Genomic DNA, 13,679 nt, shown 5'->3' with positions numbered 1-13,679 from the left:
TGAAGGCGTCGACGGGCTGAAGATAAAACCCCATTGGTGGTTATGTGAGAGCGGAGATGGCGGGAAGTGGCGTGGTGGCATCTTGTCGGACCTCGCTCTTGCTCTCATCGGTGGACATTATTCGGTATGCGCACAGCATTTACCAATAGCTACACAGTGTGCTATATGCTTTAGGCGAAAACATGTTGCTTTCGCCAAAACAATCCCGGCTAAAGATGCTATGCGAGTGGTCATCAAGATGCTGCAAATCTAGATGAGGGATGGTTTCCCGGTTGATGAGCTGCCGTGCTACAGTGCGTTGTGCCAGTCTGCTGTCCATCTGATGGTCTCTCAAACTGGAAAGGCCCGGCTCATCCAAGCCCTTGTGGCGGATGATGGAGAGGGATGAAGAAGGTCGAAAGAGAACTTCCGTCCCTGACGATACAAACATTCTCAATTTGGATTCGGACGGAGACGTCATCAAGCCTTCGTTCGCTCGTTCAACTGAGCACTCCAAAATTTGGCGCTGGGAAGGAAGGGGCTAATATCGACATCTGCCCAATCCAATGATGAAGATCACCGTCACCTCTGATTTCTAGATCTAAGGATTCATTTCATACGAGAAAATGGCGGGGGAACAAGAAGGACGGCATTTGAGCTATCCCTCGTCACTCTCGTCACATCCGTGGTCCCAATTCACTGGCCAGCTAATCGAATGTATTGTATGTATGTACACCGGAATCTCGCAACCCACCGCTTCTAATGAATCAGGAAGGGTGGGCTTACCGCAAAGCATCGGATCACTTCACGAGAGACGAATTGGGCATGAGTGAATATACGCACCCTTGTCTGCTTCCTGGCGCAACGGAGATAAACACGACGGAAGAAACACGGATGCGAGTGGATATAGAGCCTAGAGCATAATTTTGAGAGTAAAGTCTCACGGCAGACAGATCGCACAATGCAATGTTCGTGAGTGATTGTCCACGGTGAGCGAGCCTGCTCTCAGATCTTAACGGAAAAGCGGATGGGATGTTCCAGGTTGATGTCGGCGCAACATCTGCTGGGAAAACCGAATGGCTGCTGCGAGAGCGGTTTTGGATTTTGATCGCGAGGGTGGTCACGTGGAAGGCACGTGATCAAGCCATCCCCGTGCACCGCTTTCGAAGCCTTGGAGACATCTTGCTTTCTTGCGCTGCCCCAAGTCCGCCATGCGACCAAGCATCCTCCAGGTGCCTAATCACGGTTACTTCCGGTCTGCTCAGAGTCTCCTGCGAGGATAGTATCTCCACTTGCTCCGAGCACACCGAGGTATGGAACCGTTTGGGGTTCCCAGAGGCAAGGATTTCAGCTGCCGACGCACATTTTCCCATCGGAACTGTGTTCCGCATTACAGCATGACACAAACGCCCCGCACTACGATAATTCATTTCTGACCCCAGGAATCCTGCATTTTTCATCAGGCTTCCTAGGGTTTTATCAGTTGACGTGACGGAAAAGCAAAGCAGAGCCTGGTGTAAGTTTGGCCCCTTTGCGTTTTTTACTGCCGCACTGGGGCCTGGTTTGGCCGAGGCATATTTTGGTTCACCGACTTGGACGACGTTGCTCGCTGCATGAGACGGAGTGCAATGCTTTTGTGTGCTGCGTGCTGCTCTGCAAAGGGACTGTTGTGGGTGAACCGTCTGCTTTCCCCGCAACTCCGTCGTCTCTGTGGCTCCGTGCACTTCCAGGCTCTTCTGCCGCCTTCTGTACCTTATGTCCTTACGCGCTAGGAATTTGAGCGACTACCTGATATATGGAATAGGCAGAGGTGGGGGCCGGCGAGTTTCCTTGGGAAAGGACGACTTAGTTTGAGACATGTGAATGTGGCCGTCGCTAAATGACGGATGATAGGGATGATTGGAGATTGATTAGCGACATGTTTAGAACCGGCAGTCTTCTCTCATCACTGAAATGCGAGATAAATAATTAAATGCCCGGACAGCGCAGAGGCACGAATCAATCGCAAGTCTTCTAAGCAGCAGCACATATTCCTCAAACAGCTTTTCTTCGCACCATAAAGTACCAGGCTGGGCCCTAAAACCTCGCTGGACTCCCGCGAATACACAAAGCAAACCTCAAGGGCGCATCGACAGTCGTTGCATATCACGGAAAGTCAACGTAAGTGTCACTGTCCTCGCCTCCCCCTCCTTCCTCGTAGACGAGTGATCTCCGACACCTGGAGCCGTTGCTCAGCACAACAGCACAGGGTTAGGCGGAGTTGTATTCGCGTCCTGTGCGGGAAACACGCAGAAGGTCCGCGTTGGATTACAAATACGTTATCGTGGCATGCAGCTGTGGGGCGGTGGCTATCATATCTTCTGTTAAGCCGAGGGTACTGAGCCTCGGACGATTCGCATAATACTGAGTGGAGAAAACTTCGCGACTCTCAGAATCCGCACTCACCTGTCAGTCTCGGTTTCATATCAAACAGCTGCACATTAGTACAGAACACAGTTTCGCTGAGCACCAACTCTTATCCTCGAAAAGCCTACCCGCGTTTTCGACTCTGCCATCTCGGCTGATCTGATCGCCGAAAGTTCTCACCAGTCGCATAAACCAATTTTCAGAGATCACTATCGATCAACATGGTCAAGGAAACGAAATACTATGATCTGTTAGAGTGCTCTCCAGATGCCTCCGAAGCCGATCTGAAAAAGGCGTACCGCAAGCTCGCACTAAAGTTCCACCCTGACAAGAACCCAGACGCCGGAGATAAATTCAAGGATATCTCCCACGCATACGAAATCCTATCCGACGAGCATAAGAGGAAAGTGTACGACCGCTATGGAGAGGAAGGTCTGTCAGGCGAGGGAGGAGGTCCGGGCATGTCGCCTGAGGACCTCTTCTCGCACCTCTTTGGCGGCGGTGGCGGTTTCTTCGGTGGAGGTGGCGGTCGCCAGCGCCCTCAAGGTCCACTCAAAGGAAAGGACATGGCTCACGCTCTCAAAGTATCGCTGGAAGATCTGTACAAGGGCAAGGTGTCAAAGCTTGCGCTGCAAAAGCAGGTCAACTGCCCGAAATGCGATGGGAAGGGTGGAAAGGAGGGCGCCGTCAAGAAATGTGGTGGTTGTCAAGGACGCGGTTTCAAGGTTATCATGAGGCAAATCGGGCCTATGATTCAACAAATGCAGCAAACATGTTCCGAGTGCCAGGGAGAGGGGGAAATCATTCGGGAAAAGGACCGCTGCAAAGGTTGTAATGGAAAAAAGATCGTGCCCGAGCGTAAGGTATGCATATAGTCAAACGCAGCGTTTTGCGGTTGCAATACCCACATACCGACCTGTATTCACTCTGATCATGAAATTCTAGATTCTCGAAGTCTTTATCGACAAGGGTATGGTTGATGGACAAAAGATCACATTCACCGGAGAGGGCGACCAAGCACCTGGCGTCATCCCTGGCGACGTCATCATCGTCATCGAGGAAAAACAGCACCCCAGATTCAGTCGTAAGGGCGATGACCTTTACATCGAGCAAACCATCGACCTTGCCACGGCGTTGGTCGGAGGACAATTCACTATTCCCCACCTCGATGACCGCGTTCTACTCGTCAACATCCTGCCAGGAGAAGTCATCAAACCTGGAGATACAAAGGTCATCACAGGCGAGGGTATGCCTGGGTAAGTAGATCAACTGCAAGCTCTAGTTTTGAGATTGCCGTTGGGATTTGGAAATTCTCATGCCTCTCTCTCGAAACTCTTCTGCCAACTTAATAGATACAAGCGCCCATTCGACAAGGGCAACCTGTACGTTACCTTCAAACTCGAGTTCCCACAACCACATTGGGCCGACCAGTCCAAATTCGCCATGATCGAAGCCGCCCTGCCACCCCGCAAACCCGTCGAACCGGTCAAGGGCAAAGAAATTGAGGAAGTCGTGCTCTCCGCCGTCGACCCAATGCAACAACACGCGCGCGCGAATCACATGAACGGCGGCGGTGAAGATGATATGGACGAGGGTCACGGCCCACAAGTCCAGTGCGCTCAGCAGTAGAGTTAAAAGGCAAAGCTGAAATGCACGGAAGGTTGCGGAAGGCATAAGAAAGTCGGTTCGGGAAAACGGGGGCGTTTTTGATCTCGTGTGGGATCTGCCGTGAGCGCAACGGAGGGAATCGGAAGCCGTCACTCTTTTCCCCATTTTGTCGTCTCAACCCGATCCCTCCCCTTTGTACTTGTGTGTTTAGTTCTTTTTCTTAATCTTGTTCCAGCTTGCTCCCTCGTTACACCACTCCGCCTTTGCCTCCGTACCCCTTTCATCGATGCCAACACACTTTTTTATGTTATTCTTTTCTTCACCCTTGGTATATAGAGTTTCTATGTAAACAAATGAAATGTGAGATTTGACCAAGATTCGGGTGAGAAATGTGGCCTCTGAACTTTGTGCAATGGGTGTTTGGAATCATCGACTTCACCGAATATTCCAAGCACTCGCCTGTGGTGCAAACCCCCATACAAAGCGCCCAAAATCATGCGATACCAAAAACCCCAATGACATTCAAAGAGAAGGTATACATTTACAGAACATGAAAATGACGGGTGCTTTCGGGACATTCGAGATGCCTCAGATACAAAAAAAAACGGGAGACAAAATACAGGAACTACAGAACCACATTTCTCCTCAACCCTTCTTTTGAGAGAGAGAGAGATTGGTGAGGTACAAATTGAGATGCGCATCGAGAAGTGATTCGGGATACCAAGGGTTGATATCAGGCGTTTGATAGAAATGCAAAAAGAAACACTGATCCGATTCTTGACACAAGAAATGGCGAAGAACACATAGATCGAACTGAACAGATCTCCGTTGCTGGGCCGGCGAGAAGAAGGGTATATTCACCGGCTCACGCCCCTACTCGGAGCTGAGCAAAGCCGTCAGGTGCGGTGTAGCAGACGAACGACGTGAGTGACGGCGGTTGTGTCGACGGTGCGGAAGGACGGACGGGTGGGACAGACGGCGGAAGCTGTGCCAGGGGATGTGGAGGGCGGTTGCGCGGCAGGTTGCGCAGAAATCTGTTGATTATATTTAGTGAAATGGGTAACGGGCTGTGAGGTTTTGAGTGGATTGACTTACCAAAATCAGCACACTCCTCACACCTAAACCTCTCCCCCTCAAACGCCCTCCTCCCACACCCATCACACGTAATCCCAATCCACAGATCCGTATCATCCTCATACCTCACAAACGCATGGCGATCTTCATGATCGCGGTGGGTAACCGTCACCATGTCGACGACGCCCTTATCCGCGTGGCAGCGCTCGCAGAGGTCGAGGTCGGGGCAGGTGCCGCATTTGAAGCGTGGGCCGGAGATGTTGCGCGTTTCGCAGCCGTCGCAGATTACGTTGCGCCATTTGAAAGGGGGTGGGGGTTGGTGGCGGTGGGTGGTGGGTGAGGGCTCGTGGGCGGCGGTGCTGGGACCGCCCGGGAACGAGGAGGTTGCGGTGGGTGTTTCTTCAGGCTCGGCCGGCGGCGGTCCAACGAAATCGCGACCGCGCACGGTGCGGGTACTGTTGACAGCACCCGAATCGTCGATGATAGTCAACCCCCAGTTCCTGGTCTGCAACGATTGCCCAAATCGCTCCAACATGCGCGGGATGTACTCCGGGCGGCTCTCGAGTTTGGTCAAGAGGTCGTTGATCATGGGTTCGACCGACCCGACGAAAGATTCGTAGGTCTCTTGATTTTCATTTGAATTGGGCGGAGGGGACGATGCGGAGTCGTCGGCTGTGGTGTCTTCTTCTTTCTTGACGCCCGCCACGGTATCTTCTTCCTCCTTTTTGATCTCGACCTCCTCGGGCTTCTCGGCCTTGGCATCGACCAAATGGGCCCCGCTGTCGACTCGCTCGGGGGCAAGTTGCATAATGCCAATGCGATAAATCATATCGTCCGCCGCATCCTCCATCACCGCCTCCTTCACCTCCCCATCAAGAGCGTTGTCATCAACATGTTCAACAGACGAAGCCACGCTGCTTATATCAAGGCAGGACCTATTCAAGTCCATCACCGAATGATCCGGGCTCATCTCCTCCATAAGCACCGCAGACTCATCACCCGAAAGGTTGCTATTAACATGCAACTGCTGTTCGACCACGACGACCATTTCGCTGCCCCGCTGCTCGAACTCGTCAGTTTCATCAACGGCCGGGGTCTTTTCTTCGTCGCCGTCGGGAAGGGATTGCGCGTAATGCTCGTCGGTGACGACGAAGAATTCGGTAGAGCTGTCGGAGCCCGCGTCCGACTTGCGGTCTACGTCCAGCTCCATGTCGGTCTCGTCGTTTCTGTCGATGAGGGCGATTCGGAGCGGACGGCCGCTGCTTTGTGCGTTTTGAATGTAGGTGGAGATCTCGCTGGAAATAACGAAGGGTTCAGAAGGTCAGATTCAGCAGAATATTCCCAATCATAACCTCACACTCACGCATCGCTACCCAAAACTTTCTGATCCCTCCTCCCAACCGTCTCCTCCTCAACAACAAGCTTCACATTCTCCGTATCGTTGATCCCGAATCGCGCGCCGATCATGCGCAACAGGGCATCTTTGGCGGCGACCGCGGGCGGATCATCAACGGAGATGACCCGGACGCTGCGGGTGTAGATCGCTTTGATGAGCAGAGGTTCGGTCATGATGTTGATTGTGAGTTGGTGCACCCGCCTTGGGTTCGGCAGGTTTTCAAAAGTGGAAGAAGGATGGGTGTCGACCAGTGCCGTGGCGACCTTCCCAGAGTAGTATTGAATAGAAGATCAACGACGTTTCGATTTTGGCCAATATATCCGGATGCGGTGTACGGATGAAGCTATCGTTTGGGGTCAATGATGGGTGATTTGTAACGAAAGCAGAGATCAAGGGCGGTTCTCGCAAGTTGAAGAGGTTGGAAAGGTTTCCGAGGCGCTCGGTTTCTCCGTCTCGGCTATACTGCTGACACAAAAAAAATCGATGTACGCTGCTCAGATGGTTCTCCTACGCTCAACCTGTCGTCTGAGAAAGATACGCAGAGAGCAGTGGAGCGATAGTGTGGAAACGAGATGGATTGCTTCTGCAAAGGTGGAGGTGTGTGGAAAACGATGGATGGAGATACGTGGAGGATTGTCACAAGGACGCGTAGTCTGCTCTCCCCATAAATCAAGGGCGACCAGTGACTGTGCCACGGGACGCTCGTTCCATCCACTCTCCGTGCGCGCCTTATTGACAGGAACCCCTCCCTCTCTGACACCTTCCAACGGCGTTCATATGCCAAGGGAGACGGATACCAAATTTATGTAAGAGTGCCTAACTTGGACTGCACATGCAAGTTGCTGCTCCTATGCAAATGGATTGCTCTCAGATGATGGAAGTGACTGTGATCTTACCATTAAGTACGTAGTATGGAGTCTCTTCTGGATCTCCGTTTCGAGTATCAATTGTCAAATTCACCCCCACCCAGAAACACCCCAGGCGGGATCCATGTCATGCCGAGACGCGTGACGTGTAAAAGTGGCTTGGCGCGCACGCCTCAACTATTTCACCCTTATATAAGCATGTGGCTTGCGCGTACCCAGCAGGGGACAGCTCGGGGAACCGCAATGTAAAGAAGGAGACAACCCGGGATAATGGCGATGACCAGGACACAGCTCGGGGATAAAGAAGGGTGAATAACGAGACAGCTTGGGACGACGGCGTTTTCAACAAGGAGAGAACTCGGGGCCCAACCAGACCGACAGTTTGGCGAACGTGAGGCACCGACAGGCTCGGCTCTTCAGAGAACGCGAGAAGCATCCTCGGTGAAAAATCGGAAATTAATGATCAGCGATTTCAGCGCCAGGACATGCGACCACATCCCATCTATCTATTTGAAAGAGGGAGACGATATCAAAAGTCGCCATATTTATGAATCCAGCGCGCGGAAATGAAAACGCTCTGCGCCATGGGACATTCAAGTCATCATTCCGTTCGGTGCCTCAGGTTTCATATCAATGAGATTCCGACCCGCCTCTCGTGTTTGCCGGCGTCTGTCCCAATCATGTTCCCTTTCTTTCTCGAGAACGTACAGTACGACGGGTCTTACCGACGCGTTTGGACCCCGACAAACGCGTGTGGCGGAAGGAGATTCTGTGATCTCAGCACCAGGACCCGCTTTATGACCCCGAGTCGTCTGTGTGGTTGCCTGTCGTCTGCGTTTGCGAGTCGTCTGTGTGTCATTCTTTGAGACACGATGACCTTGACTGGGGTCCGCAACGTCATGGTGCTCGATCTGAATTTAGCGGCAATGAAGGATGCGTTGGTCGAATTGGAGACGGCTTGTTCGCAAGTCTTGCGGAGGGGAGGTCGCAGATGCTGGTCAGAGGAACGAGGGTTATTTATAAACGGTGGGTTTGGTCGGACTCCCTTCGTTTTCATCGTCACAAGCGCAACAGCAACAAAGCAATAGGCAAAACCCACCTCGAAACACCCACCGCAAATCGCAAGCAAACATGGCCCGCCGCCCCTCAACCCCCCTCCTCCTCCTCACCCTCACCCTCCTAGTGACCCTCCTCGCCCTCGCAACCCCCACATCCGCCACCCCGACCCACACCGGTCTCGAGACCCGCAACACCCTCGAACGCCGAAAGGGCTGCTACTCGTGCTGCAAGCGCTGCTACTGCCAATGCAATAAGGACGTCGATGCGGGCCGGCTGGTGGCTAACCAGCCGAACTTGTATGTGTTTTGCTCGGCGGATAGGTGTAACAGCCAGTGCACGGCGTGGCAGGCGGCCAAGTTGTTCTTTTATATCTGCCCGAAGTAGGCGGCAGATAGAACGTTCCTTCCCGAAAGACGGCATCGCATGTACAAACCCCCACTTCTGATCTCAACTACCGACATCGCGGCTGCAGCTACACCATCGCATTGATATCAACCCTCGCCATATGCATGACGGTTAGGTATCGACCATAACGGCTGCATTGCGAAACACAACCCGAGCCCTTCCCCATAGATTAGATATATGCTACATAGACTCCGGATAAATAAACATCTAGACCACGGCCCTTCCGAATAGCGTAGAGTTGTGTGTGTGCCCGATAGCTAGAAATCCTTTGCTTGGCCCCAAGTTTCAATTCATTCCTTTCTACCTCGACGACCTGAGCGCATCCATGGTTGGTGAGCACGGAAATGGGACGCGGCAGGAAAAGGCATTTTGACGCGTGAGGTCAACCTTGACAATTGACAGGTTTTTCACCGTCTCTCAAGCCCCCTTTTCACCCCCTTCGGGCCACCAGACGGCGAAGGGATTAAAGTGCAGACTGCCGCAAGCTTCCTTATCTGTTCGATCAACATCCGCACGCATTCCGTCATGCACGAGGGAAAGAATGCTTTCCCCCATACGTTTTCCATTGGCTCTGCATGGGCGGAGTGTCCGTATCTTCCTGTTTTCCATCCAATGGGATTCGCATGCGCAACGTTCTTTTTCTCGTACGTATTGTTTGGTCTAGGGAAGCTTATAGATTCATCGAAGGTAGGCAGATATTGGCCTCAAACCGGATGTAGATGCAAGCTTCGTAGCACGTTTGTTTCGGGTTGGGAGCGTACAACACCACGGCCGACGACTTCGGCGACAACCGAGCTTACCAGCCTTGTATTTATACCTTCAATCGCCAGGTTTTTTCCTGAAGGCACTCCGGATCTATACTCTGACGCTGTTGTCAGTGTAAGCCAGTGCATACTCTGTGCATCCAATGCATATCATGCTGTCGCCGTTGTCGTCGTTGGAACGAGAAGAAGGAAGACGCGCAGTCAGGGAGAGCGAATTTAGCGGCAATCATCGGCTCCATGTCAACAAGGAGACCGTTGCATCTGGACTGCAGCCGCCACCACACTCACACACCGCGCTAACACCTCCATCGCTCTCGAAGAGATCGCCACCGCACTCGGTTGTCTCGCTCACCCCGCCGGCCTCGCCCGCCGCCCTTCCGCCGACCACCGCGCCTCCTTCCGCAGAAGTCATCGGGCCGTTATTTTTATCGCCATTGCGCCACAGCCGCTCTTTTCCCCTCCTTTCGCGAGACTTGGGCATCTCGGCTTATCGACACGACAAACAACCATCACAACAACGGCGCTTGGAAGCTGAGTATCCGGGAGAGTACGGGCAGGAGCCTTCGGAGACACGGCCCGAAATTTGTGCCGGAGCGGTAGGCAGTGAGCTCGTTGAATTCAACTCCGACGCAGTACAGGAAGACGACCCAATTCCGCAGACGCCAGAACAGCTTTTCGACGGTCAACATACGAAGAACGGGCCAGCCATGCCTTCCACCGCGTCTAATCCCACTATCCGCATACCGTCCGTTGTGGCGTACGAATCGTCCGCATCCTATCACATGCCACTCACACCCACAAAGCACGCACCTAAGTCGCCATATCCCAGACCTGAGCCATCACAAAATCACCACCACCACCCACGGCGGAATAGCCATAGCCATAAATCCCCCGCCGGAACACGAATATGCCCTGCAGCTATCACACGAGTGTTTCGCATTCCACGCGCAACACTCAAATTCTGCGCGCTGTGCGCAATGTGGTATGCCTCCTCGGCATTGACGAACACAACCGGCAAACAAATCCTGAATCAATTCAAATACCCCGTGACGCTGACCTATGTCCAGTTTGGATTCGTCGCCGGGCTGTGCTTTTTGTCGAGTCTGCTAAATCTCACGCCCATGGCAAAGGGAGGGGCGTCCACGAGTGATAGCAGCGGCCACATGAAATTACGCCCGCCATCCTGGACGCTCGTAAAGTCCGTTTCGCCGATGGCTGCCTTCCAAATTTTCGGGCATGTCTTTTCGAGTTTGGCCATCTCGCGAGTCCCAGTCAGTTTCGCGCACACCATCAAAGCGCTGTCGCCGCTGTTCACCGTGGCGCTTTACCGCCTATTCTACAACATCAACTACCCCTTGAAGGTCTACCTAGCTCTGATGCCACTCACCTTCGGCGTCATGCTGGTGTGCATCTCAGAACTGACATTTAACGTGTTTGGCTTCCTCTGCGCGTTAACATCAACGCTCATCTTTGTCGTGCAGAACATGTACACGAAGGATCTGTTCGTCGCTTCCGCTGTCCAGAAAGCAGACCCGCTTCCCACAACCACCGCTTCAACGCAGTCACCCGACTTCCAACCACTCGACAAACTCAACCTCCTCTTCTACTCCAGCGGCCTCGCCTTCCTCGGCATGTTCCCCCTCTGGCTCTCCTCCGACGCATCCTCCGTCATCCACCTCCTCTCAGCCGCATCGCCACCACCACCAACAACCCACCCACAAGCAGCATCAGGCCACCCGCTCCTCATCCTCTTCATCCTCAACGGCCTGACTCACTTCTTTCAAAACATCATCGCCTTCCACCTCCTCTCCCTCGTCTCGCCCGTCACCTACTCGGTCGCATCCCTCGTCAAACGCATCTTTGTCATTTGCGCATCGATTGTGTGGTTCGGACAGCATGTGGATGCGCGGCAGGGGTTGGGGATTGCGATCACGTTTTTGGGACTTTGGATATACCAGGGCGCGAAGCGGACGGTGGAGGAGAAGGATGCGGTTATTCACCCGACGAATGCGGCGACAAATGCTGCTGCGAGGAGACGGAGGAAGATACTCTTGTTGCCTAAGTGAGGGCTATGCTTCTTCCGTTATCCGTCACGGGACATCCTGTATTTGGTGCGAAGGCTAGGAAAGCCAATGGCGTGCACTATTGGACAGATTACCCCTTCTCTCGTGCTGTGGATGTAGAGTCAACCTTCTTGCACACCCATAAATCATAATCGCTCTTGGTACATCCCTAATTTATCGATTTTGGACTCGCATTTTTGTCGCTGAGGGTTGCTGTGCTACGACACCTGGAGAGCTTCGGGCTTGCGGGAGGAAACGATGGCTCTCCACGTGAATCATTGTGGAGGAACGATTCGGTAACTTCTCTTTCGTGCTTGAACATGCCCAAGTGCGCTGGAACGCTCTACACCCCGCTAAGTGCATCACACAGAAAACGCTCTGGAGGTTGATGCACTGAACGCCATACGTTCAGAAGTCTTCTGGAACGCGGTGGTTGCTGGTAATGAACAACTTGCGTGCATGGGGCTGTATAGACGTGAGGTTCCAAATGATCTTTGTCAAGCCAGCGGCCCGCTTGCCTTTTTTGCTACCGGTCTCGGCCCTTCAAAAAATGCGATAGGCAGCTTATCTCTGTTGTTCAGAAAGGCGACCCCGTCCGGTTTCTCTCGTGCTACAGAATGGTCGTTCCCAATTCTCCTGAAACCCATTGCAAAGTGATGACAAGCTTCAAAAGAGACAACCTTCACGAAAGTATGCAAGTGCCGGCCTCGAGGGGGGCGCGTTGTTATTCTGGACCAAGCTGCGGCAGCTACGGGGAGGTAACATCCTGTGCTGTAACTCCCGTCCAACCAATTGCTCTCGAGTACTTCAGTACAGGGACGGAGGGGCACATCCTTTCGTCCTGTCGTCAGGTGTGATCACCTAAGTCGATGATGCCTTTTGTTCTCCAATGCGCTAAGACCTGTAGTGTTCAAGTCATATCTACCGACAGGCAATGTCTAAATGCTGCACGCAAAGAAGTAACACGTCAAAACGCGCTTATGTCAGCCGCGCGCGTCTCGGAGCCTCCACGGCGGCAAGAGCCTCCGACAATCGGACACGCGGACTCTCTCGGACACCCGAGGCTGAAATTGATGACTTTTCGCTTCCTGCCCTCCGATTCCGATCCGCCCACACGTTGCGGGCGTCGTGCCGGCTTTTATTTTTTTTTGTCTAGTGTATGTCTAGTATCTACCTTGAAGGGTTGTTGCTAAAGCACGAGGGATGAGGGGGCTTCCCGAGTGCCGCAAGTGTTTTCTGGTACGTATGCAAATCTGGGAACGGGCTGGAATTCAAGTATAAAAGCGCTTAGAGGATCTCCAAGTCCCCTTCTCTTGATACTGGGTTACCCTCACCACCACCAAAGTATCATATCATGGAGACAAACCACTCCACCACCAACAACCCTAATCAGCATTTACTCAAACTGAAGCACCACATCCAAACACCCTAACTACGCCGAACCTCATCAACAAAGGAGCAAAATGTCAGCGCACATGCCCAACCCAGTTAAAAAAGCCATCGTCTACACTGTCAACGGGACGATGACTGCGGCGCTCATCACGGCGCGGCTTGCTGTGGAGGCTTGGAGAAAGTCGGTGCATTCTTTGCATCTTGCTTGAAACCCCGACCGCAAATCGAAATCCTTCTTGCAATACAATTTCCGCGATACGAAAATCCGAAGTTCTCCGACTCGTGAACGATGAGCTAGTCCGACGACGATGGCATGCTCCGCTTCGACCCGAAAAAGACATTCGCGAGCCGGCCCAGGGCCGGGATGTCATTGCGACGAAACCGTGCGGATGGCAAACAGATCAACACTCCCCTTGGTAGAATAGCGTGTGACCCGCCAGACTAGCGTCTTTCTCGAAAGAAATCTGTAATTGGCTTGAGATACCCCTATGCATACCCCGTGGCCTCCCTGGCCTGTTTTAGGAATAACGTGGCCTCGGTTTCGGTAATTTATGCCGCAGGACGGCACATTTACGATACTGCGATTGGCGTCTTTGAATACAGGACTGTGACGATCAGAGCGGCGAGTTCTCGCAAAGTTTTGTGGTTAGGTAGAATGTCAGGATAG

The 13,679-nt window shown here is 52.9% G+C and overlaps 4 protein-coding genes across 4 annotated transcripts; 3 read left to right on the top strand and 1 right to left on the bottom strand.

Annotated features, from left to right (window-relative positions):
* Positions 1–2,488: 2,488 nt before the first annotated feature.
* Positions 2,489–4,174, top strand: EV422DRAFT_51729 (uncharacterized protein). The gene is made up of 3 exons (XM_053069439.1): positions 2,489–3,248; positions 3,331–3,641; positions 3,738–4,174. The coding sequence occupies exons 1-3, from the start codon at positions 2,607–2,609 to the stop codon at positions 4,012–4,014; spliced, it is 1,230 nt and encodes a 409-aa protein (XP_052925718.1). The 5' UTR covers positions 2,489–2,606; the 3' UTR covers positions 4,015–4,174.
* Positions 4,175–4,780: 606 nt separating this feature from the next.
* EV422DRAFT_51707 (uncharacterized protein) lies at positions 4,781–6,642 on the bottom strand. Its single transcript, XM_053069425.1, has 3 exons — positions 6,425–6,642; positions 5,089–6,362; positions 4,781–5,027 (listed from the first exon to the last, which is right to left on the bottom strand). The coding sequence occupies exons 2-3, from the start codon at positions 6,275–6,277 to the stop codon at positions 4,867–4,869; spliced, it is 1,350 nt and encodes a 449-aa protein (XP_052925717.1). The 5' UTR covers positions 6,278–6,362; positions 6,425–6,642; the 3' UTR covers positions 4,781–4,866.
* A 1,583-nt stretch (positions 6,643–8,225) lies between these two features.
* On the top strand, positions 8,226–8,933 carry EV422DRAFT_51603 (uncharacterized protein). Its single transcript, XM_053069359.1, has 2 exons — positions 8,226–8,355; positions 8,418–8,933. Exons 1-2 carry the CDS (start codon positions 8,321–8,323, stop codon positions 8,770–8,772), a joined length of 390 nt encoding a protein of 129 aa, XP_052925716.1. The 5' UTR covers positions 8,226–8,320; the 3' UTR covers positions 8,773–8,933.
* A 1,601-nt stretch (positions 8,934–10,534) lies between these two features.
* EV422DRAFT_550671 (triose-phosphate transporter family-domain-containing protein) lies at positions 10,535–11,623 on the top strand (the record flags this gene model as incomplete). The annotated part of the gene is made up of 1 exon (XM_053071790.1): positions 10,535–11,623. The coding sequence occupies one exon, from the start codon at positions 10,535–10,537 to the stop codon at positions 11,621–11,623; it is 1,089 nt and encodes a 362-aa protein (XP_052925715.1).
* Between the last annotated feature and the right edge of the window lie 2,056 nt (positions 11,624–13,679).

The sequence above is a fragment of the Fimicolochytrium jonesii genome (assembly GCF_025526975.1).
Source record: "Fimicolochytrium jonesii strain JEL569 chromosome Unknown EV422scaffold_11, whole genome shotgun sequence".
Lineage (NCBI taxonomy): Eukaryota > Fungi > Chytridiomycota > Chytridiomycetes > Spizellomycetales > Powellomycetaceae > Fimicolochytrium > Fimicolochytrium jonesii.
Note: the sequence above shows the minus strand (reverse complement) of the source record. Positions and strands in the feature narration are given on the sequence as shown.

Coding starts and splice junctions, on each gene's coding strand:
- EV422DRAFT_51603 (XM_053069359.1), top strand. CDS start 8,321: ATGCTGGTCAGAGGAACGAGGGTTATTTATAAACG. Junction 8,356..8,417: donor ACGAGGGTTATTTATAAACG/GTGGGTTTGGTC, acceptor ACAAAGCAATAG/GCAAAACCCACCTCGAAACA.
- EV422DRAFT_51729 (XM_053069439.1), top strand. CDS start 2,607: ATGGTCAAGGAAACGAAATACTATGATCTGTTAGAGTGCTCTCCAGAT. Junction 3,249..3,330: donor AGATCGTGCCCGAGCGTAAG/GTATGCATATAG, acceptor ATGAAATTCTAG/ATTCTCGAAGTCTTTATCGA. Junction 3,642..3,737: donor ACAGGCGAGGGTATGCCTGG/GTAAGTAGATCA, acceptor CCAACTTAATAG/ATACAAGCGCCCATTCGACA.
- EV422DRAFT_51707 (XM_053069425.1), bottom strand. CDS start 6,277: ATGGAGCTGGACGTAGACCGCAAGTCGGACGCGGGCTCCGACAGCTCT. Junction 5,028..5,088: donor TGAGGAGTGTGCTGATTTTG/GTAAGTCAATCC, acceptor TATAATCAACAG/ATTTCTGCGCAACCTGCCGC.